This window comes from Bubalus bubalis, chromosome 10 (genome assembly GCF_019923935.1).
Source record: "Bubalus bubalis isolate 160015118507 breed Murrah chromosome 10, NDDB_SH_1, whole genome shotgun sequence".
Lineage (NCBI taxonomy): Eukaryota > Metazoa > Chordata > Mammalia > Artiodactyla > Bovidae > Bubalus > Bubalus bubalis.
The window spans coordinates 61,687,924-61,713,915 of record NC_059166.1 but is presented as its reverse complement, the minus strand read 5'-3'; the positions used below and the strand labels follow the sequence as shown (position 1 = coordinate 61,713,915).

At 41.1% G+C, this 25,992-nt stretch overlaps 1 protein-coding gene and 1 long non-coding RNA gene across 3 annotated transcripts in view; one reads left to right on the top strand and one right to left on the bottom strand.

Annotated features, from left to right (window-relative positions):
• LOC102392299 (sine oculis binding protein homolog) overlaps positions 1 to 25,992 on the bottom strand; it is a 166,684-nt gene that overhangs the window by 108,681 nt on the left and 32,011 nt on the right. For both annotated transcript variants that reach the window (XM_025294667.3, XM_025294668.3), the window contains exon 4: positions 13,578 to 13,729. In XM_025294667.3, the coding sequence (XP_025150452.1) occupies positions 13,578 to 13,729 (152 nt within the window). The remainder of the gene's footprint in view (positions 1 to 13,577; positions 13,730 to 25,992) is intronic.
• Positions 2,271 to 3,479, top strand: LOC123327723. Its single transcript, XR_006542420.2, has 2 exons — positions 2,271 to 2,367; positions 3,283 to 3,479. It is a non-coding gene; the product is annotated as an uncharacterized LOC123327723 (long non-coding RNA).

Here is a 25,992-nt window from a genome sequence, read left to right as displayed (position 1 = left end):
CACCCAGGGATCGAACCAGGGACTCCCACATTGAAGGCGGATTCTTTACCATCTGAGCCACCAGGGAAGCCCCTTGGTCCTTTTTAGTTAGGTTTATATTGAATGTTAACCCAAAACACAAGTACTATATTCTTTCCTCTGGGGAGGTTTCTCAAATGGTAACCCTACAAACTGTATTGTTCTGTGATTCTTCAGAATCTGACTTCTCCCAAAATTATAACAAAAGATCAGCAACCTAAAGTCTGGGGACTTTCTGTGTATGCATGTGTATGCCCCTGCACTGCACATGCAAGGAACACACTGGACGACTGCACCCTTAAGCACTCTGGGGTCCCCCAGAGAGGCTGGAGGCCCTCCCACTCAGTGATTTCCCACTTCAGGTATGCTTACAATTTTTAATAGCAACATCGTAATTTATTTCCTTCATGAGCTTTGGACCTTCTGATTGACCGCACGTAAGCTTCTCAAATTTGCCTCAGCTGATTTTTCTTGGAGATTCAACTCACCATTTAAGGTGCATCGAATTCCCTATAAAAACTGCTCTGCAGGACAGGGAGGCCACACCCAACTCTCCACACACTACGTCTTTCTCTCACACTGCTTTCTGATGTCCTAGGAGCACAGCTTCTGATACCCTAGGTACTTACACACGTTACATGTTTTTGCCATCTTTGGTTGCTTTTTGAAATGTCATCCATTTGCCCTCTCCATTTCTCCCTGGTCTTTAACATGTCTTCTGAGTTTCCTGAGACAGATTTTTCACTTTTCTAAAGGATGCCTTTTTAGTACTAATAAAACTTTCATACTTGTCTGCTTAATCACGCCAGCTTTACTGTCCCTTTTTTACTTTTTTGTTTTTGGCTCAGAGGTATATGAACCATCTGTGCCTCGAAAACAGTTTGCTTAAATAGCCTCCAGGCAGATTTTATGGTTTTTAAGTTTTTTACTTTAACCTTCAGCCTGCTGTTAGCCATTTTCATCACAGTTTTAAAATCAGCCTCTTTTGGAGACGGCTGTCACTAGATGTAGTTTTCAGAAGTTACTGGAACTGAAAAGGGGCCACTGACTCCAGCTGAACTGTACTGGGTTTCCATTCACAGTCTCCTGAGGCAGGTGCCGGCATGGCAGGGCTTGATAAGGGTCACCTTCTCCGCCTGGCATCCTGAAGAGTGCTGGAGACCCCCCTGATTTAGAATAGCCATGTCCACATCACCCAGTAAGACCCAGGAACATTAAATCTGATTCACCTACCTCCTTTTTATTATTACCACATGTCTATGGCTTTGTCATCCTGATCCTAGCCACTAAATGAAACACGAGGCTCAAACAAAGAATCCAGAGAAACGGCGGGGACTCCTCACTTCCTGCCACACCACTGTGCCCTGAGAATCGCCCTGTGTTGGCATGCCAGCAGAGGAGCTGCTCTGTTTCCACTTTATCAACTTGTGTAGTCTGGGGAGCTGTGTCTCAATAAGCATTCCTCTTTGTTGGAATATATCATCACCCAAACTTCCTGTCTGCCCTCAACATTAATGTTAATATAGCTCTATGTGCTGTGCTTAGTCGCTCAGTCATGTTCGACTCTTTGCGACCCCATGGACTGTAGCCTGCCAGGCACCTCTGTCCATGGGGATTCTCCAGGCAGGAAGACTGGAGTGGGTTGCTGTGCCCTCCTCCAGGGGAATCGTCCCAACCCAGGGATCGAACCCAGGTCTCCTGCATTGCAGGTGGACTCTTTACCATCTGAGCCACCAGGGAAGCCCAACATAGCTCTACCGTTTCTTTCTATAACAAAACCATACCTCTTTCCACACTCAGTGTCATGGGTAGGGGGTGGGAAGGGGTTAGGTTTATTTCCAACCATATCTATCAGACAATAATAACACTATTGCTCTCTTTCAAATCAGCACATTTTTACCCAATCTTTTCTCTGTTGTCATTGCTGCTTTTCTGATATAGTTGATAACTAAAAACACTTGGGTTGTTAGTCTTATCCTTATTTTGATTATTATTTATTTACAAATTGCCTCTACCCACAGGAGTTACACACTGTCAATATACTCCCTGAAATGAATTAGTACCAATGGGCGAACTCTATAGTTATGAGGTTGAGTGAAGGATCAAAGAAGGCAGAGGCCAGCAGGCAAGTCATGCATTTCTAAAGGTTGGTGGGATGAATAAACAAATGGATGAATGAACACACGAACAAATGGATAAATGAGATTATTGTCCTAGGCAATGTTTACTTGTTCAATTGTTCTCTTGCTTGTAGGTAAAATTCCATTCCTTCCAAAAAAACTTGAAATGAGCAAAGCAGCGGCAAACTAGGGCCAGGACTGGACATCATGCTGCTGTGTTCTCAGCCCAGTGAGTTCTTCCTTCCCCATTTCCCCTACTTAACACCCCTTCAGATCTCTCAGACTTCAGTTCAAGCAGTACTTTCTCAGAGAAGCTTCCAGATCTCCGGACTGGTCAAATCTCCCTATGAGAGGCCCTCACAGCACTGTGCCCACACCGTCATAGCTCTTGCCACAGTGGTAATTTCACAACTGCATTCTTATTTAAACAAATCTCTGTCCCCCACTGGATTGTAAGCTTTGTGAGGGCAGGAACTGGGGCTTTTATTTATTTATTTTTTGGCCACTGTAGTTCCAATGACTAGCACAGTGTCTGGCACGTGGTAGCTACTGAACAAATATTTGTTAGATTGATTCATTAATTAACTAATAACTGTGAAAGCTGAAGTTTCCAAAGTCTCTGCTCTTTTGCCTACCTGAACTTGTATTCAGCCTCAGACTAAATCACAATTTGTTTGGACACTCTCTCTTCCCTTTAGTTTAGGAGACTCAGTTTTCAGCCAGAGAGACAGAAGTTTAAATGTATGGGCGAGCAGGCTAACTCTTGATGGGTAACAGCAGCCTCATCCCATCACCATCTAGTCCCAGGCATCTGACTCCCCACATCCAATATGGTCCATGGCCAACATCTCCCAGGCCACTACACTGATGAAGCCACATGCTGGGTTATCTGCTGTTCTAACTGCACCCTTGTTCCTCTTCCTAAATGAGTATATCTAACAGCTAACTACAGTCCCTTTGTCTTAGCTCTGTGCAATCTCGTGTTCTATAGACTCCAAAAAGAATCAAAAGAGTCAGCACTTTGGTCCTGGCACTAAAACCAACATTCTAATTATCGGGTTTGTCAAAGCAGCTGGTCCTGGATAGACGAGGTAGTGCATCTAAAGGCCCTTTGATGAATGTTAACCACATTTTTATCTTTCAGTCCACACACGGGTTTCAGAGTCCTTCCACATGACAAAAGTTGATGGGCATGACATGGTCGTTGTGTAAAGAATTCAACGTCATGAGATCACTTCTCCTTCTCATGGACATTTGCTAGCACATATCATCAGCCACACTGACCTCATCCCTCTTTAAAAAGTGTCCAGATTTTCATTCTGGTAGCTACCCTTCCCCCATGCAGCTTCCCTTGGGCTTTAGAGGAAAATGAGCCCAACTCCATTGTCAGAAGGAAATCATCACTGGCTCAAGCTAATTCAAATATCCATTGCTCTGGTCACAGTCCCAAATTCAGGCCTAAGCATGTGACTTCAGCACAGACAATGAGTGTGAATTTCAACATTCTTGCTCAGAACACTAGGCCATACGCATTCTGTCTTCTATTGGATGTGAATGAAGAGACATCTATCCCTGATTGTTGCTAGTAGCCATTCCATGGCCCTGAGGAGCTTGCCTTGGAATATGGTCAACACTCTATCCAGAAGAATATAGAAGTGGGAAGAAATGAGACCATGATAAGACCATTGCACTGCAGGATCAACCTACCCTGAAGTATACTCTAGCTTAGGACTCTACAGTTCCATCAGATAAAAGAAGCCTTTCATTTCTTAAATCAGTTTGAGTTGGGTCTTCTGCTACTTGCATTAAAAAATTCTGAAGTGAAGTGAAGTGAAGTCCCTCAGTTGTGCCCGACTCTTTGCGACCCCATGGATAGTAGCCTGCACCAAGCTCCTCCGTCCATGGGAGTTTCAAGGCAAGAAGTACTGGAGTGGGTTGCCATTTCCTTCTCCAGGGAATCTTCCCAACCCAGGGATCGAACTCAGGTCTCTCACATTGTAGACAGATGCTTTACCGTCTGAGCCACCAGGGAAGTCCTACACCCTAAAAGTATGCAGTCACCAAATTCAGTCTACTCTTAAAATAAATTGGGCTGCCCTGTGGCTCAGATGGTAAAGAATCTGCCTGCAATGCAGATTCTGCAATGCAGGGATCAGGTTTGATCCCTGGGTTGGGAAGATCCCCTGGAGAAGGGAATGGCAACCCACTCCAGTATTCTTGCCTGGAGAATCCCATGGACAGAGGAGCCTGGAGGGTTACAGTCCATGGGGTCACAAAGAGTCGGACACGACTGAGTGACTAACACACTTAAAATAAACTTTAAATTATTTTTATTTAAATAAAGTTTAAATAATTTGATCCAAAGATGGTCCCTTCAAAGTTTCCACCTCCTTTTCATCATGCTTCTTTGAGGGGTAGAGCTTGAGAAGGCCTGTATATGTTATATGTCTCCCAGGACAAGACTTGGGTTCCATATGGCACTTGAGCTTGCCTCCTGAGGCCTTAACCTCCCCATTAGGTTGGGAGCAAGCCTTGTCAACTGCATAGAAAGAAAACTGCTGTGTCAGATCATTTAACCAACAACATCCATCCTTCATTCATTTCTTCCCACAGTGTGCCCAAAAAAAAAGAACAAATGAAAAAGAAACCTAAATTGGTTCAACACACTTTTGCTACTGGGAAATGTTTCATAACTACAAATGAATAATTCAGTGAATATGATATTTTTAATTTTCTATTGCCAGACACACCCAACTTTGACGGGAATGCTGTTGCCTTTCTTACTCTCAAAATCCCCTTTGCCTCCAGGATCTTAAATCTATTACTTCCTTGATATAGAAATCCAATCAACAACAAAAATCAGATGTCATGCACCCTATTCAATACCTTCCAATAGCTGCCATCATACTTAGAATAAAATCCAAACTATTACCTCTCCATCCTACATGATCTGGCCACTAACCACCTTGATCATTCAACTGCAGACATAATGGCCTTCTTGCCATTGCTCAAAAATGCCAAAACTGTTCCTGCCTGACCGCTGCCTTTCACTCGCTCCCTCTCTGGAGCCCTCTGCTATAAACGCTTCACATGACTACTCCATCACTTCATTTTGTCCCTACCCACATTTCACCTCCTCAGAGATAACTTTTGTGACCATCAGGTACAAAATAGCACCTCATCACTATCCATCCCCTCACCCTACATTTTCTTCATAGCATATATCACTACCTGAAATTGTGTTCAATACATACATATTTTTAACTTGTATATTATCTATCTCCCTTCAAGAATGGACTGTACATCCCTTTAAGGCAGGGATTTTTCTCTTGTTCAATGATGTAGCCACTAAGCCTAAAATAGTACACAGCACATTATAGGAGCTCAATATACTTTTCACTTTACTTTCTAAAAATGAATGGATGAATAAGTAACAAGGTTTTTTTTTCTTAAGCTTGGCCAAAAACAAACAAAAGAGCAGCAGAGAGGCACTTGCCTCTGGTTGGACAAATCCCCCTTGTTTTTACCTTTTGCCCAGCTTTATCTCACCAACTCCTGGATCTCTGTATCTCTAAAGCATTTGACACCAACAACTTAAACTGCTCCCACTTATGAAACAGGCAATCCTATGGATGATTACAGGAAGTGTCAGGGCCTTCAAAGGCTCTTATAGCAAAGAATTGGATGTGCAGTCACAGAACTGCTTGCCACATTATAAATAATATGCAACCTTTCTATCAAAACAGAATACAAGATAACATATGATTTATTGGATCCATATAGCAATCACCAATTTATCTTGTGATATTCGCCTGTGAAGAAGACTAGCAGTCTTTATACCTCAAAACTCCTATTACCCATTGAACCCCTCAAATATACTTATTGGGGTAGGAGCCTGCATTAAGAGAGCAGACTCTCTTAAACTCAGTTTAAGTTTTTGTGACAAAAATTGGATGCAAAATCTTTCATTTGTCATAAAATCTACTATCTCTGTGGGAAAAAAATAATCATTCCAAAGTTGTTTTCTCACAATCAAAAGTGATTAAATACTTTCAAATACCTTTCAGCATATTTAAGAAGGAATTCTCCTACATGCATCCAAAACTCTCTCACAAATCAGTATGTTTCCAGAGCACATTTGAAAAAAAATTGCACATCTACTAACTATATTTTCTTCTATTAGAAGATGAGTTAAGCAGAAAATACATTAAATACATTAATATCTGAATTTATAATAGAAGAGGTTAACCCTTAACCATAGCAAACTAATGAGGAATATTTTACCTCAGAAGGATTAATCAGGGCTCTTAACACTGTGCAATTTGACATTTTGAGGACTTAATCAAGAATGAATTTTATTCACCTATTTACTTTTCATCACAGGGATGCCTTTCAAAGCCACCACGTGTTAGAATAAATATAATTCTTGAGCTTAATCATTCTGCCTTAAGAAAAATTTATTTTAAATAATATCTCATAGCTTTTAAAAATAGTTCTCACAGAAGTAGCACTATTACACTTATGTCATCTCCAGGCCAAATTCAGCTCAAACATTCAGAAAAGATCAATACAGATGTGGTGAGCTCCAGAGCCTTGACCTGACTAACACTCTGTTAGCCAGGAGACCACAACACAAATTCCGGGAGGTTGTGATTATCAGACACTGGCTTCTATCTATGGCCATTGATTATCTCCATCTTTGCTAAAGACTACAGGAGTTTCATTTAACTAGAGTGCTCAGTAAATTGCAGCAGAGTTCAAGCATCTTTTATGGATTCATTAAACCATTGATCTGCCTTCCAGAGCTTGTAGTAGGGCCCTGCTCTGGCCCACAGCCTGTGTTTACAGAGAATACAACAGACTGGCATTTGTAACCTCCAAGGGCAGCCTGTCAGGAGACATTAGACTTTACTGTGTGCATGGCCACCCTAAGAGTGGATAGCAACCTAGGGAATTTCCCATTCTCAGTCTGAGCTGCTGGGGCTGAAATTAAGTGGCCCTCTGCTGCAAGATTTTCTTTACTCCATTCTAATCTGTGAGAATAATAACAAAGAGCAGAGAGCCCAAGGAACAAAGAATTGCACGTGGCTTGCCCAGTTCACACTTTTGCTTATGTGTACAAAAGCTATCCAGAGGTACTGAGATGGGAGAGAAATAAAAATAACCACGGGTGTGCCTATAGTTTGCATCTCCTGCATATGGCCCTCTTGGGCATACTAGGTTTTATGACCAGACATTGCAAAAGTGTATGAGAGAAATTCTGGACTCAAACTACTATCTTAAAATATCTCAAAGCAAGCCACCTGGCCTGTCTTATGCATGCACTTATTTAGACAGTCAACGTTTTTAACGAAGCATTTGAATTTACAGAGCATAACTACAATCCTAGGAAAATGCACAATCATCTCTCTTGGTTTCTCCAGACAGTGCACTAAGCACTCTTAGAAACTTCTCCCCCTCCTAGTCGTTACTAGTACAGTTGCATGACACCTTTCTTTTAAAATCAGCACAAAGAGTAACTCTGAGCTTCATGGAGTTGATGACTGAAGAACAAGAAAATGAGCCATTTCTTCAAAAGCTCATTCTTCAGATAAACCTAAACACTGTTAGCAGCAAGGTGAGAAAGTTGACGATGCGAGTGACTGGATCAATAAGGAGAACGCAGGTCCCAAATAACTAAACCCTTCCTAATCATTTGTTTCCCTGAACTGCCCACTAACCAAACAGACACCGGACGAGGAACTCAGAGCACAAACATTCATCACTCTGCAGCCGCAGCCACCGGAGCACAATGCAGCTGATGCAATCTGACACTGTGGTTAATGTTAAAAGGGAGTGTGCCTTTGAGATGGATTGGATAATTACCGGCAGTTCAGATGAGAAAAACTTGATTTAAGTGTAAAGCATTAGCCATCACCAGAAGGATGGCCAGAGACTGACTGTCTGAAAATTAACATTCAAGCATCTATGTCAGTAACCCTGTATATCAGTCTCTGGGTGACGGGATTTGAATCTATGTAGCCCCTCTTCCTTCTGCTCATTGAAAAGAAACGTTGACTAAAGTATTGGTGCTTAAAGCTATTTGGAGTTTTAATCATCTCTTCATATTTAATCTAAAATATCTAATATTATTCAGAAGCTGACATCTATTCTGGGTAATAGTTTAAAATTATTTCTGTTTCCCCACAATATCCCAACATGTAGCCCATTCAAAACTATGGGACATGCTTGCTATTCCTTTCTTTCAGTACATGGTTGTGATCCCTTTCTTTCTTTTGCTTGCCCCATTCTCTTTGTGTTCTGGGGGTCCCTTGAGATCAGTGTTTCTCAAGTAGTGTTCAAGTGTTCTGATAAACTCAAGATCGCATGCCTCTCTCCCAAGCTTCTGATTGATGGCTTCCTAGGGCACTGGGTCCTACCTGGCCTGCAGAGGCTCTGCCCTCAGACTCTTTCTGTCCCACCTCAAGGGGTCCAGGCATCACTTTAACCTGATTTGCTTCTTATTTCTCTGGCCAGAATTCTCTTGCTCTACCCCTACCCTGAATGTGTTTCAAAGGACTAACACAGTTCCTCTCCTCTGCTGGTGTTTTTTCCACAGGTTCTTATTTGCAGAATTTCATCAATATTCCATCCCATATTTCAAAATACTAGAGAACAAGAAAACAGGTGGGCTTGTTATTCTTTCCCCCAAAGCTTCCTGAGGACACCTTTGTTTGCTGTAACTGAAAAGGAACTAACTCAGCCTCGGAGCCTGTGGGTTAAAGTCCTGGGAGGCAGCGGCCACTCTATAGGCAGGCAGTGGGCAGGCTCGCAGCACAGTTTGAAGACAATGCAGAACCAAAGCAGACATTCTCCAGGCCAGAGTGCAGCTATATAGTCATAGAGTCTCAACCCCATAAAAACATTGGCACCAAAAAAAAATGGCACCCCATAAAAACACGGTGAATCTACAGGAAGAAATCTGGTGCTCCCTAAGAATTCTGTCAATCAAGAATATTTGCAAACAACTGGCAAAAGCAAGTCCGTGGCCTAAGCTTCAGGCAACTGGGACATTAATTACAGGTAATTTAATGTCCTTCCCTAAACCTTCATGAATGATAGCCATTTTGCAAATTAAATCTTGCAGGTGTTTAAATGAAAAAAAGTAGACAGGTTAATCACTAGATTAACAAGGCAATTGTTACACATTTCTTCTGCACTACTAAGTTCTATAGTGAGGTCTGAAACTGAGAATCTTCCCCAGGATATATTCAAGTTTAATAAACAGCCCAATAGTCTAAACAAAATGTAACTCCAAATACTATGATGATACATGCTGTGTATCCAGCAATATAGCTTGAAAGTAAAGGAAATGCTTATTATACAATATTCTCCTCACTGAATATTTGTTATTATTACCATGATTGTTAGGAAGATCTTATTGATATCATCTGCAAATGTTGTTTCTGTCTATATAACCTTTTTATTTTTAATTCATCTTTATCTCTTATCTACATAGATATTTTCCCACTATAGTCTGTGGAAGAACAGCAATGTTGTGATACTGAAGATGTATTTCCATCTATTCCTATCTCAAGTTACAGAACAATTAGAACAAAGAAGCAAAACTTCAGTGCTATTAGGAATTTGTGTCTATTACTAAAGTATCAGTGAGACCCGTATAAATTTGGTATCTGAACGAGGAAAGAAAACCTCCTTTACGTTGCCTGTGTTAGCCTTTTGTCTTGAATTTTGATTTCTTGCTTGATTTGTAGACATCAGTTTAGACAGCAGGATATTTCCCATGCAGAAGGAAAAAGATCAAACACAGGATATTTGGAAAAGACTACTATTTGTGGTCTTGTTTGTTACTCTTGTTTTAAGTGGGATAATGGTTACAAGGCATCACTCCCTTAGGAAAGAATATTTTTAAGTGTCTGTTATTGTGCAAAGTAAAACTAGTATTAGTTGGACTAAACACTTCAGCATCTCTTACAAAACCACTAAGGAGTCTGCAACTTTCCAACTTCTAGGGAAAACACTAGGCTAGAAATGTTCTCAAGTTCTTCTCTACTTGTGGCCTCAAGAAGGGGCTGGGAAAAGAATGAGCTATTAGTTCCCTGAAAAGTCTGCAGTGCATCAAGTAATGAGATTGACATCCCATTGTTCGGCTGATGCCCATAGACTACAAAAGTATTTGTCTTACCCATTGTTTCAAACACTTTGGAGTCAGCAGTCGAGCCTGTTGGGGATAAGGATTCTATGAAATATGATTATGAATCAACACCATACACTTCCTAGAGCCAACATCCTGAAATGTGTAAGCTGGTAGTTGGGCTCCTTAAATGAATACAGCTGTGACTCACAGTTCTAGCAGAAGCATTCCGAAGAAAGCCTACATACTTACAGCAATCCAAATTACTCTTCAAATGGAATTTTAAGTTGGTTTAAAATTATAACCTACATGCCACAAAGGGTTAACTTGGCTTCCTTCCATCCCCCCTTACTTCACAGCACCAGGGTTTGGAAGAGAGGGATGTGTCATTCTTAACCTATTCCATCAAACAAACACAGAGACTCCAGGAGAAAGGAGGTTTGAGAAGCAAATGAAATTTAAAGAGCCAATTTTCAGCGGGCCTTCATTCTGAGAGTTGGGCTATTTTTGTCCTTGTTTTTTAGCAGAAAATCAGTTCCTGCCTTTATACCCAAGCATTTGTGAAGAGGATGGCAGGGGAAGCACAGGCACAGCTGTCCAATTTACATTCACAAATGCAGGTGTTGCTCAGACACAAAACAGAGGTCAGCTGAATACTGCTCCTAATTAGCTACCTTTTCTACCAGGATTTTTCTTTGTAAAGTTATGCATGTAATTTGGGTTCAACTTAGAGACCATTTTTAGATCCCAGCATGCTATCTACCAAGAAGCGGGCTGTCATTATAAAGCACAATTTACAACATAGTTAATTTTACATGTTTTTTTAGATTCTACATTATACCTAAGGCAAAATTCTGTTCTGCATACACATTATTCACTCTGTTTTCCATCCACTTCTCAGTATTTAAAAGTGTAGAATTTAGCCAGAAAATCTTTTATGTAGGAATGGGAGGAATTCTGCCCTCTAAGATTAAGCAGTCCACAATTTTAATAATGAGGACTAAAGACTTTGTTAAATGATACAAGAACAGAAGTAGCTATTTGCTATTGTCTTCAGTGAGGAACACCCTGGGGCTTAGTACAGCAGTTCTTAGAAATGGCAGGATGGAGACTGGTATCTAATACAATCCATTAGGAAACCCAAGCCCTAAATGAAATGACCACAAAATCCTATCAGTTAACAGAAATGCAGCAGCTGTACATGTTTATTGTAATACAATAGGATATTGTTGCAGAGATAACACTCTTGAAATTAAAAAAAAAAAAGAATCCAGCAAGCGATGTGACCAGTTTATTTCTCTATCTGAAAAACGAGACCGTCTAGTGGGGCAGAGGTTTGGAATACATAAATAAGCATGAAGATTGCAGAGACGACAGGTATTGTATGTACACTAATGGGCTGGGGGGGTCAGCCCTCAAAGTCACTGGCTAAACTTCAAGTCACTGCCGCTCCCAAGTTTTACAGGATATTCAAAGAACTACCCCAATAACTACTTGCAGGAAGTGAAGAGTAATGGTCTTTCTCCCTTTGCTGATTTTAGCTACTAAGTATCCCAAATACTCTTATCTTGGCTCCCAGTTATCCATTTTTCAAAACTGTATGCTATGGAATTTTAAATTCAGTTTGACCTTAAACTTTATAATTATAAATATGTATATCTTGTATATATGATATGTATTATATGGACTTTTTTTCATATTGAATCAGATGCCTTTTATCAAAGGCTTAAAAAGTTAGATCACTATGCAAAGTGCAACATGTATTACCAGGATTGTGACAAATTTATCTTGCCTGATTTTATTCACTACAGGCAGTCCATCAAGATTCAGACCCATAACCCTTTGGAATCATAGAAAGACAAAACCCATGTTCTATAGCCATCTTCTGGGATGGAATGCAAAGCATTTTGTTGTGGTAAGTACGGCTTTGAAGATGAAAGCTCTGGGCCCACTCTTGTGATTGTTACCCCAGTGCTCAGCATTCAAAACGGGAGCCCCAGGGTCTCAGAGATCATTTTAATCCTCAAATATTAAAACAAAACGTGTCTCCCATGCGTTGTTCCAACCACCCTCCTCTAAAGCCTCACCAGCCCCTCCCGTGAGGCCCCTCCCAAGGGAAAGTGAACTGTTGACTGTCCCAAAAGAATTCCAAATTCCTTACTTGTCTCCCTGTTCCAGTGAAGATTATGAGACTAATTCTTAGAGACTGCTACTAAAATTCCACCTCGCTGAATTCTGCAGCCTAATTCTTTTGGCATTATGCTTTTTGGCCGAATGATGTGACCCAAATTTGAAGGAGATAATTTGCTGCAACAGTGCTTCTTGCAATGCAGTGAGCCCCAAATTAGCATTTCAGGATTGGAAATATCAGACTTACAAAAACAGTAACTGTTTGCTTCAAAGAAGGACAGATTTTGATATTGTATAATGGAAATGCTTAGCAAAATGTGGACGATTTTATGAATTAAGGAAGATTTGCAGATCAATGGAAAATCATCAAGAACTAGCAATTGACTTCAATTATTAGTGGCAGAATGCAATAGCGGTTCTTAAAAGATTAGGAAATTAACTGAGTGTGTATGTTGATTGTAAAAACATCATGCATTCCATTTCCCATCAATGGTGGCTAACGCTATTCTAAAAGGACACTTTCAGATCTGAGATGTCTTAAGGCAAAACAAAAAAAGAAACCATAACCATGGCTGTTCCTGTGTTCACCCACCATGCTTCTCACAAACACTTCGCTGTGTGAGCTAGGTTGGTTCATATATTCATTATTTCATCTTCTCTCAATATCAATCAATTTTATTGTAAGGTGTCAAGAAAAACTTGACTTTTTCCTGATTAGAATTTGTAGGTCGGATTTTGGAAAGAGCCGGAGCAACATTCACCTTGCAAACAAGTATAAAGCTAAGCGGACTAAAAGCTTTCTGGCCATGCTTCTGTGGCTAGTTTTTCAGCCTCGACAGGAAATTCCTACCACTTCTCTTTCACAGACCCTCGTCTAGTACTCTACCGCCAGAGAGACACTGTCACTTAGGGTACCGGCTGCGACCACTGCGTCTTCATCAGATTCATTCACCCTCTCAGAATTCAAACACCAAGACAAGAGAAATTGAAGGACAGGTTACACATTAGAAGGGGGCTCTTTAATCCAGAAGGTTAAGTATGACAGAGAAAGAGAACAGACAAAACAGAAAGAATCAAAGTACGGGGTGCGCAGTGATTTCAGCTAGAAGCTAAGAGGCGCATGCGCACGGGGCGGTGAGGCCTGCATGGGCCGCCTCTCTCTACGGTGCTCTTACCTTATTTCTCTTGAAGTAGGCTCGTCGGCAGGCGGCAAAGCACTTCTCGCTGCAGAAGCTTTTCACCTCACTTCCCATACTCAGGGAATAGCGCTTGATTCCCACTTTCTGGCACCAGGCACACATTATTTGTACATTTGACACATCATCTTCTATAATAAAAGTATAAGAAAAATGTTCATATCAGAAGCAAACATCCCTTCAAACTTAGACACACCCTGAACCTCAGAGAATTACTTGAGGTCTGATCTTAATTTCAGTACCTCACCACTTTCTGACCTAGGAAAATAGGCAGCTCTTGGTGGAAAGACTTACTGCTTTTCTCTCTCTCTCGTTTTTCTTTCTTTTTTTGGTTGGCTCCTATGTTTCCAAAAGACATCATTTATTGAAAAACCAAAGCATGACTGCAGAGCCATGAGGGTTCCCAGGGCTTCTTATCCTGGTACAAATGCTTGTTCTGCCTGGTTAAACCAGGCTCTGTACTAATGAAGCTTGGAAAGTGACTCCTTTCTTCAAGGGTACTGCTGACAGCCTACAAGATCCATATTGAGTGGGTTGCCCAGTGCTAACCTACAAAAGTGATGTCCCCATGTGAATTGGGACAGTCAGGAGCCAGGCTCAATCTTGCTGTGTTCCCAATTACTGTTACATGAAAGGGGGTGTTGTTGACTCTTGCAATATAACGATTTCCGGGTGATATAGGGTCAGTCAAAGAAAGGAAAGGTGTGAGTGGCCAGGTTCTCCAGAAGGAAGGCAGTATCCCAGCTCACTCAGCAGTCTGCTATGAGACAGCCTTCCCTCACGGCTATCCTTGGGGAGGCGCAGGACTGATTCAAATTCCCCTCCAGGTGATGTGGTTCATGGTCCTTGGATGGAGGAATGGTAATGGGGGGTGTCAGCCATGAGGCCTGAGGTCACTCAGCTGCCCAGATCATTCTCAGCCACTGGTGGTCCTAGTAGCTTCTGTAGCACCTGCTACCCACGTCGTGGGAACACTTAGATTAATGTTAGGTGGTAGACAGATATTTTCAATATTTTAACTATTGTATTTCTTGTCCTTTGTAAGAGAAAAAAAAACAAATTTAACTGGCACAACAAGCTCAGAATATCACAAATATTATTGCTTAAGACAAACAAAGGCTTTTAAAGTGAGTCACTTAATAAAATATATTGAGTAAATCATAGTGCAGGTGATAAGATGCTGTAACAAAATGTGATGGTGATACTCAAATGACTGGAGTCAGGGAAACACTGGAGTATTTACACAGAAAATAGGAGACGATTTCTTAGTGGAAATCTAAGGAATATTTCCTTGCTACCTCCTAGGGGGCTCTCACTGTATCTTACGTTTCCATGGTCATCCCAATTGACCGTGTGCGTGTGTGTGTGTGTATGACTGATTGCCACTATTAGCCATACCTCTTCCTCCTTTATGGATTTTTTTTGTACTAACCCAAACTCATGCTCCAGACATGGGTGGCAATCATAAAATCCCCAACAAGCTCTGGTATAGTGTTGTCTGATTTCCAAATAAAATCCCCCAAAGACTAATTGCTAAGCAAGGCCTGGTTCATGAGTTGTTGACATATTCATGGTTCATAGAGCCTGTCATGCAATCATTCCATTTCCAGTGGAAAAGATTTGGTTTGAGGCAGTATGGTCATCAGCCTGCAAAATTAGAAGCAAACTAATTTGTAGTGCAGTGATATGGCTCCCCCCCACCCCCCGCCAAGTGTCATCACTCAGAACTCTGGGTAGCATTTTGTTTACCTTAATGGAATAAGTATTGTCATTTTAATGATCATTTTTATTTCACAAATTACCTGTTGTAATTGATTGTTAATTATCAAATGAGACACTATAAAAAAAGAAGCTCTGATGTTAATCAAACATTTTTGATAAAATAACTTCCTTTAAATGGAGTCATAACATGAATTCAAATGTCATGCAATGACTTTTTAATAATGTATTCTATTCAAAGAAAGCTTTATTTATATTTTGTATGATTACTAATATGGCACCTGTCTACAGATGTTTTACATGGTATGAAAAATTAACAAGACTCTATAATTTACCTTAGAGTAGGGTGGAGTTTTAAAATTAGATTAGAAAGAGTATATGTAGAAAATAATCATCTATCATTACTAAACTAACTAGCACTAATAGTTTCTATTTTTCCAGTTAGCTACTTTAAAATCTTAAATTCCTGAAAAAAAGATGATACAGCAGAATTCTCACAAATGATCCACTGGCAAAAAGCTTGATTCTGGTGAAATCTGTAAGGAAAAAAAGATTTTACGGGGGAAATTATTTGGCCTCAAAGTTCAATGAGGAGACCCCACTTCCCCAGGAGCCACTTTAGAACATGCATTAGGTTTCCCCTTGAGGTTTCTTCCTTCAAATAGTCTGATTTGGAGGGATGTGGGGGTAGTGTTTTAGTCCTAGATCTTTAACTATCATAGACTAAAAGCAAGATGATAGAGGGTAAAGAGCAAAGCTATAAGAAGGCTGGGCAGCTGGCCTGAATCCTGGCCTGACCTGAAGGAATGACGCCCAAGGCAAAAAGGCCACTCACAGGTCTGTCTCATATTCACTCCATCATCACCACACAGTCCTACTTGTCTTTTTTAAAGGAGAGGCAAGGATAGTTTTTTACAATAGAGCTAACAAATAAAAAGTATAATTTTAAAGCAAATTATTTTTATAAATAATTTGTACTACAAAGTAACGATATGAGAAAATGAGACAAAAGAAATTGTGCACTTTTGTATCTGGCAGTTGGAAAACTCTTAGAATGGTACTTAGCATCTGTCTTGTTAAATAATTCAGTATTCTCTTCCGTTTTTCATAAAATTGTGTTTCATAAAGGCAAACCCTTTGGAAAACTGCCATCAGATATCTCCTGTTCTGTCACCAAACTGTTTTCAACAGCTAATGCTCCAAAGAAGAGTCAGATAAAGGGATTATTCCAAAAGTTCAAGAAAACATTTTCAGATATCTCAGATGTTCGAGTCTTAGTAAAAGTCATTTTTATTAATATATTTAAGAAATAAGAAAGAACTTTGGTTATTAAAATTAATATTGTCAGCTAAAACTTAGCTGAAAATTCTGCCACCAGACATGAGATGGTACCCCATCTTAAACAGCATGTCCTTACCCCTAGAAAATGAGCTTTTCTTAAGTGCTTAAAGCCAAAATGTATGTGTGCATGCTAAGTCCCTTCAGTCATGTTTGACTCTTTGTGACCCTGTGGATTGTAGCCCACCAGACACCTCTGACCATGGGATTCTCTAGGCAAGAATACTGGAGTGGGTTGCCATGCCCTCCTCTAGGGGATCTTCCCGACCCAGGGATTGAACCCAGGTCTCCTGAGTCTCCTGCATTGGCAGGTAGGTTCTTTAACCACTAGCATCACCTGGGAAACATTAAAGCCAAAAGAATTGGTTTATTTTAACAATCACATCTTTTTCTAAAAATCTGAAACCCAGGAATTGTGTGCATGCTTTACATTGGCAAAACAGAAGGCCCCAGCCCTTTAGTCTTTTGAACCTTATCTGCTTTAAAATTTTTTAATTTTAAAAATATTTCTTCAAACTAGGAAAACCTGATCTCTTATATCTAGGCTAAAATCTGGGTCATTAGAGACAAGATTACCCCCCCAAAATTCTTGTAACAGATTTTTCCTTTATAGCCATTATTAGCCTGAGTATTTTTCATAATGAACAATGCAGCAACAAATGCAAAATACTTACAGCTTTAAATCACATTCCCATAGTGAATAGTTTATATAACATGATAAATTCTTCATATGATAATATCATATAAATATGCATCAGTCAAAATAGGCATGTTTCAATTAATCATGAAAAGTTTGTACCACCTCTTTAGGATTTAATTAAGCAAAATGTTTAGGGCATATTCTTTCCAATCTAATGTTCAAAGAGCTATAGAACATTATTCTACTTTATATCCCAGAAGGAGAAATCTAAATTAATTACTCTGAGATAAAATCAAAATTGTATTTATTTATCACAAGGCAGAGAAGTATGAAGTCAAGCATTTCTGGAATGCCTTGCTGAAGTTGAAAAATTACTTATCTGGGGACTTAAAAATAAGGATGGCCTTGGTCAATGCCATTCTAGAGGCATTTTAATTGGTTATGAACATGCATACTAGCTTACCTGACCAGAGCACAAAGCAAATCAGGAGGGCCTTAATGGACCCCAAGTGATTCACCACCCTTTTGTAACTTTCGTGGGAATCTAAGACTGAGAAAACAAATCTAAAAGTATCTGCTGGTGCTGTTTCTCTCCTCCAACAGTTCCTAGAATGCATATGTCCAGATAATCATTTCAAGACTTGAATTATGTTTGAAACAAGCTGGAAGACAGCTTGAAGTGATTCTTGTGTGTTTTCCACACTATGAATGAAAGCACAGGTAACATTCAAACTATTTGTTGGAGAAGTTACACTTAAGAACAGAATAAATCATGGCCTGGAAAGCAGGCAAGAAACTAAGATTAAACTTTGCTTTCTTTGAAGCCCTTCTTGGAATAACTGAATTTCAAAAACCTTAAGGCAATCTAATTTAAAAGTCTCTAGAGTCCTACAGAAGCTCCTGTACAATTCTTGTGTTCTAGAAATAAACATAAGGGAGACCAAGAGAAAATCTGGACCACTGAACCAAAAGGATGATAATTATGGCTAGTAATTATTTCGTATTTAATAGGTGCCAGGCACAGTGCAAAGTTCTTTAAATCCATCATTTAATCTTAATCACAGCTACCACCCCCAGGCAGGTAGGTACCAACAGTATCCCCATTATGCAGATGTGGAAAGTGAGGTTTAGAAGCCAAGTAATTTGCTCCAAATCATACAGTCATTACATACCAAAGCCAAGATGAAAACCGGGGCATCTGACTCCAGGGCCCAAGCTCTTTATTACTACACCTTAGAGACCACAGTCTTTCTAAATGGGTGAGATTATACACCATCCACACAGACAACCTTCCAAGAAAAAGACTAAAAGCTGTCACAGATTCTGCTACTTGCACAGCACACTGCTCCATAACACTAGTGCTGCTAAGTCACTTCAGTTGTGTCCGACTCTGTGCGACCCAATAGATGGCAGCCCACCAGGCTCCCCGTCCCTGGGATTCTCCAGGCAAGAACACTGGAGTGGGTTGCCATTTCCTTCTCCAATGCATGAAAGTGAAAAGTGAAAGTGAAGTCGCTCAGTTGTGTCCAACTCTTCGCGACCCCATGGACTGCAGCCCACCAGGCTCCTCCATCCAGGGGATTCTCCAGGCAAGAGTACTGGAGTGGGGTGCCATTGCCCTCTCCATAACACACTAATAGACAAAACGGAATCAGAAAGGTCAAAATGTCTTTGAGGAGGCAGCTGAAGTGTTAATCAATATTTGTTGGTCGATTTTTTTAAGAAACAAGTTAAAGGCCCACAGTGCAAGCCTATGCTTCTTTATGACTATGAGACTTGGATTTGCTGCAAACATTCTGTCTGCACCCTCAAGGGCCACTTGAACATTAAATGATGAGACAGAACCAATATACTTGGGTCTCACGAAGCAGTCATCCTACTCACAGGCAAGCAATACTTTTCTCAGCTTTTTCTTTTGTAAGGAGGGGGATCAGGAGCAGGACATGGATAAGACTGACTTTCCATGTGGGTGAAGTAGGGAACCGCTTATACATGTGTAACTTTGAAGATTCCAATAAGAATATTCTAGCTTCAAAAATTATCCTTACCTACTCACAGAAATCCAATTCTACCATTATGGAGTAATTTCCTGGGCTAAATATTTCTTATAGTCCATTAAAACATGAATTCCCTGAAAGCAGTAAGGCTCAATACATATTTATCTATAATGATTTATGCTTTAAAATGAGTGATTCTTTCAGAAGAACAAGCTTTCACAGAGAATGGAGAGAAGGGCTAAGAACAGAGCTCCATGAGAAAAAAGGAGGGCAGAGATGGGAGAAGCTAAGGGCACAAGAAGCCTCTGCTCACTACTTGGCTAATGTTTAGCCCTGGGCATAGAGGTAGAGCTAGCTGAGGACCAAGTGAAGGCAGAGTGGCCAAAGCCTACTGTCTGATCATACTGCAGCATAATGTCAAATATTTTCAGAATGACTGTTAGATGTGAAGAAGAAGAAGAGAAGGAGAAGCTGAAGGAGGTGTGAAGAATGGCATATAGCTAGGGATCTCCAGAAAGAAAAGCAACAGGCAGATCCAGTTATTATAGCTCAAGGGGGTGACTGTTTTTAAGCAAATGAGGTAACAGATACCTACTCCTTTGCAAACTTAAGTCGCTATTATTTGAAAGACAGTATGATAAAGTGTGGAGAGAGGGAGACAGAGAACACAGGTGAAAGTACTAATACTGCCCCTTCCAGTTGTGTGACGTGGGCAAGTCACTCAAGGAATAGTAATACCCACCTTAACTCTAGCTGTGCTGAGGATCAAATGAGAAAAAGTAGGCACATTCCCCATGTAAATGAGACTTCCTTAAAATTACTGCAATTAGAGCCATAAGCTGGAGAATCCCACGGGCAGAGGAGCCTGGCGGGCTACAGTCCATGTGGTTGCAGGGAGTTGGACACGACTGAGCGACTAAGCACAGCACAGCACAGAGCCATAAGAAAAGGGTAGGTGATGGCTGTATGCAGTCTGGGAGGCCCAATGAGTAGGTACCAGCCCCTTCCATCACATCCCTCCCACCCAGTGGATGATATCTATAGACCCAATATCTCTGAATACAAAGAACAACCCAGTAATTGGTTAAATTTCATTAACTCAGACTATTTAAGAATAAAGCCATTTAATAAAAGCTTCACTTACACTTATTCTTTTTAAAAATTAGTTAAATTAATAGTTGACAAGGTGTTGCCAAATATATCACTGTACTGCTAGATATTCTATAATTAATAGATGGGAATTATTTGTAATTATTACATCAACTATCCATACATGGGTGGATCTTTCTACACACTTGAGAAGTTTGCTCTTTTAAAAAGTATATAGTAACAACTGAAAATGTCTGCCACCTCGGTAACTGAACTATCAAAAATTGCCAAAGAATAGAGTCTGAATTAATAAAATTTTATTGCACTTAATTCTCATTAAAAGGAGAGATGCAATTAAATGATAGTGGTTCCATACAGTTATGATTTTTTATAGTACCTAAAATAACCCCCATTTTTCTTTTGGAAGTAGAATTATCTGAAGTGATTTCAAGATTTAAAATAGTCCACATCCCTTCAAATAGGGTAGCTATTGTTTAGTCGCTAAGTGGTGTCTGACTCTTTTGCAACCCTATGATCTTGTAGACTGCCAGGCTCCTCTGTCCACGGGATTTCCAGGCAGGAATCCTGGAGTGGGTTGCCATTTCCTTCTCCAGGAGATCTTCCCAACCCTGGGATCGAACCCGTGTCTCCTGCATTGGCAGACGGTTTCTTTACCACTGAGTCACCTGGGAAGCCCAAATACAGTACTTAACTCCAAAATAAAATTTAAATTGCTATACATAAACTAAAATTTGGTTCCAGTATATAAAAGGAAGGGCTTTTCTGGTGTGGAAGGGCCCTTCTGGACTGCTGTGGTACAGTCCACAGGGTTACAAAGAGCTAGACACAACTGAAGCAACTTAGCACACACACATATAAAAGGAATGAGCATATTATACAAATTATATAATATGTATACAAAGCATTATATACATATTATACAGAATGACAGGAAAAAGATGGAATCATAGAAGCATATATGATAACAGATATAAACAGCTAGCCAATGGGAATGTGCCATATGACTCATGGAACTCAGACTGGGGGTCTGTAATAACCTAGAGGGTCAGGAACAGGTGGGAGGTAGGAGGGAGATTCAAGAGGGAGGGGACATATGTACACCTATGGTTAATTCATGTTGATGTATGACAGAAATCAAACCAATATTGTAAAGCATTCAACTGATTAAAAATAAATAAATATTAACAAGAACTACACAAAAGATTTTTTAAGTTTGCTAAAATATGTGCAAAGTACAAAAAGTTAAAAACTAATAAAATTAATTTTAAATTTTCTAATGGAACTTTTCTAGCTAATTTAGAATTATTTATATATATATATATGGGGATATATATATATATATGACACATAAACATACATATTTGTCAAAGATACGGCTCCAGAATGAATTAAACACTTACATCCAGGTGCAGGTCCCTGCACTAGGTTACTGGTCAAGAATGCTGAGTTGAACAGGACATGACCCTGCTCCCAAGAGAACAGACCCAAGAAGTCTGTGCCTCATAGTCTAAAACAGGAGAATGTGGGAAGACAGGGTTCAGAAGCCTGTTAAAGCCCAGAGAACACAGCTTGTGAGTTGGGCCTTGAAGAGGGAGAAAATTCAAGAGAAGGAGGCACAGGACAGAGGACCAGCAGGAGCCAGGGAGTGGCAGACACGCTCAAGGACTGGGAGAAGCCCTGCAGTCCCTCAGTTTCTACAACTGTATGAAGGGAAAAGTCAGAGATGAGACTGGGACCGCTGGGGCCTGCATGAAGGGTCCCTTAAATATCATCTTGCTCTGGGGTGGAAGGGGCTCCTCCTCATTCCACAGGTAATAAGGAGCTCCCAAATGTTTCTTAAAGGACATGACAGGATCAGAGATGTGCTGAGAAATTCAGAAAGGCTGGACTCGCGTTCCACATCTTAGAAACAGGCAACAGAAGAGCAGGCACCACGACTCGTTCACCTTTGTGTGTTCAGTAACTAGTACGTGTCAATGCTGAGAGTATGTTGAATGAATGCATAAAAGCATGGATGGACGGATGGATGGATGCAGAGGAAAGAAGATGAAGTTCTGAACCTATACAGTAACAGTACAAATGAAAAGGAAAGGATAGACTTAAGAGACTTCAACAATCACAAAAATGTAGGAATGTAACTCACCCAAATTCAGAGAATTCATCTCCCTGTGAATCAAAGCATATCAGAGGCAAGTCCAAAGAGTTCTTTGTGAAAACTGACTCTGTAGTCAAATTCAAAGTGAATTTGCTTTACTTCCAGTGTCCCTTCCTTACTCATTTTCCCAACATTTGAAGAAAGAAAGTATTAAGAGGAGAGATCCCATAAAGTCCCAAAGTAGTCATTCCCTCTTGCATACCACGCTACACTTGAATTCTTTAACAAGACGCTACTGAGTACACGTGCCTGCAGCAGCTTAACATTAAGTTACTTTCACTGATTAGCCAGTGAAGGGACGTCTTCTAAGTCTCTTCGAAAACCTCACCTTCACTTCTCAGTACTCACTGTAGAAAGTCTGTCTTTCCTATGTACCCACCCTAAGAAGGGGGAATAAGAAAGGAAGAGGGTAGAACTTAAGAGGTAAAAAAAAAAAAAAAAAAAAAACAAAACCAGAATTCTCGATGCAACATTTTCTAAAATACACCCCCACAGAACACTAATACCATGGGATACTTAGAGCGATGTTATTTAAAACAAAAAAACTGCCATGGTCAAACATGTATGGGAAGCATTGGGCCAAACAAAGCTAAACAACAAGCTCTTTGCTATAAGACTTCTGGGTTCTACCAATGTGTCACTAGGAATCTTCAAGAGGGAGACAAGAGTGTGCTGTATTTCACAAATGTGACCACGGACAGGTGTTTTCAGAGAGAATCCACAAGACTGGATTTCCAAGGACATCTGCCTGAGATGTTCTACAGTCCTGCCCTGTATTAGTGCCGAAGCATGAGTGCTTCTGTGTGGGTCGTTAATTACCAGGGAGGTTTCTTCTCTTCTGCCCAGAATTTGGATCCTCCATTGCCAGCAGCTCTGTCTGCACTGAGCAAAAGGACAAGGCCAGCCCCGTGGGGCCAGTGCTAGGTGTGCTGAGACGTCCATTAGTCCTCAGTAAATGCCACCGGTCTGAACAAAGACACCCGTGGTCCACTAAGTCCTATGGTGTCTGCTACACGCATCATATACAGAGAAGGCGACCCTTTCTACTGTAAAGTCCTACAGAGAAAAGGGCAGACATCAATAATAAGGCAATGGGAGAGTAACACCACTCCTAATAGACCGAATAATTCAGGTTCACTGGGTAGTTGCCATGGACAAGAAACACGATGAAAATCTTGTCCCCCATCCCTGAGTCCTCGATTAGACCCTCTATCCAACCTCAGGTGCTCTGGGACGATTCTGCTGCAGTGATGGGTTTGCTCTCCTCTGGACCTCTCTCTTCTACATGACTCAAGTCCAGGCACCAAGTCTCAGCATCTAGCCAACAGATGCACATGATTAAGGGAGCAAGGTCAAAAAGTGTGCAGCAGCACATTGATCACTTCTGGAAAAGCAATTCCAAGCCCCTGCTCTACACAGAGGGGTATCATCTCCAAAGAAAGACAAATAGCAGCGTATTGGGACTAAAGGGCCAAACTGCTTCATATAGGACTTCAGGATAAGAAAAGTATTCCCATTACCCACTATTTATCTGAAGGGCTCATTTCTCCTTCTGAAATCTGGCTGTCCCATTAATTATGCTTAATGGGCCTCACAGCAGTTGACAAATCTCCCCAGAGGGGAAACCTTCATTGTAGACAAAGGATTCGTTTATTTACTCAACTTTGTGTCAGACACTCTACTAGGGTCTGAAAATACACCGGCAAACAAGACAGACTCGATTCCAGTTCTCAAGGAAGCTGTCCATGGCTGCCCCTAGCACAAAATGCCAACAAGCAGTAGAAAAGGACTGTGGGAAAAGCAAGCCTGCTCCCCAGGGTTCTCTGTCACCACCCAGGGGTCACAGAAGTCAGGCATTCTTGGTGACCACAGCGGGGATATCGGCAGCCCCAGTGTGACTGACCAGCATGCCATGTTCCACCTCTCGGCATTCCAGGTAGTTCAAACAGGCAGAGTACCTGCTGCAGCTACCATCCTAGGGGACAGGAACTGACAGCCTAGAGACCGGGGGTCAGAGGGACACGCGGGGAGGGTAAAGCCTTCGCATCACACACTACTGTCATCTCCTCAGCCCCTCGCCTTCCCTCCATGACCTGAACTGCAAGTTCAGCAGACTGAAGAGTGGGAAGAACCTTCATTGAACTAAATTTGTTGAAAGAAGCAAGATGAACCTGCTGGAACACTGTCAAAAAGATAATTTACTTCCCTCTTCATCTTCCAATCTTTGAAATATTCGTTTAGATTTCTTGAATGAGAATAATGAGTGATTGCGGGGCTCTCTGAAGGGGCCCCATGCCAATCCCTGTTTGGAAATATCATGAGCCATCACGTGCCCCCAAACAGCCCGGCGATGGGAAAAGCAGAGGGTCACACCCACTGTAACGCTGCAGAGTCCTCTCTTCTCTCTGCATATTCCCGTTGGGCCATATCATCTACACACTCCTGTGACTCCCGCTACCATCCATAAAGATGAAGATTTCCGAATCAATACAGTTACTACTCAGTTTATATCCAACTGCCTCCCAGCGTCTTAACCTGTCACGTCCAAAGCTACATACACATCCCTCCCATTACCTGCCCCTTCAACCTTCCCATAACTTGTTTCCCATCTCAGTTCCTGACCATCCATGCAGTTACCTGCAAGCAGAAATCTGGTTACCTTTCTTGCCCCTTCCCTCCCTTTCACCTCCTATATTGTGATTAATTATCAGGTCCCCCTAAATATTTTTTACAATATATCTATTCATTCATTCAGTTACTATTTACGCAGTCTAATTACATACCAGGCACTGTCCTAGGCTATCCAACACCCACCACCATGGAGTTTACTGCTGTCCATTCCAAGGAAGCCACCAACACCTCTCGCCCATACTACAGGTGGCTTCCCACTTCAGTCCCATCTAGCTCATTCCCTTCACTGTGGAAATGAGGAATTCTTCTGAAGCAAATCTGATTAACTGCTTTCACCTGCCCCAAACCCTTCAGTGGCATCCCCTGCCCTCAAGAAGTCAAACTGTACCATGGCTCCCATGCCCAGGACAGCCTCTCAGCTTGTCTACTCTCTGGGCTGTGCCTCCTTTTGTTTTCCTTGAGGTGCTCTCTCCTCTGAGCCTTTCCATGTGCTGCTTCCTCCCTCATGTACAACCTCAAAATCCTTAGCCGATTCGTATCTTATCTTAAATCTCCTCCTATGGAAGCTCTTCCTGCCCCCAAACCTGATCAGATACCAAAGCACTCTGGACTTGATCATCATCAGACCTGATTGAGTTGTTTTTTTTTTGTTTTTTTTTTTTTAATGTCTGTCCTTTCCACAAAACTGTGAGCCAGTTAAGACAGAGACCGTATCTGTCTTGTCCACCAGAAGGAAATGTCTGACTTTGGGCATCAGCATAAGAAGAAAAAGCAGAATCCTTACTAGACGCACTTTGTGTAGTT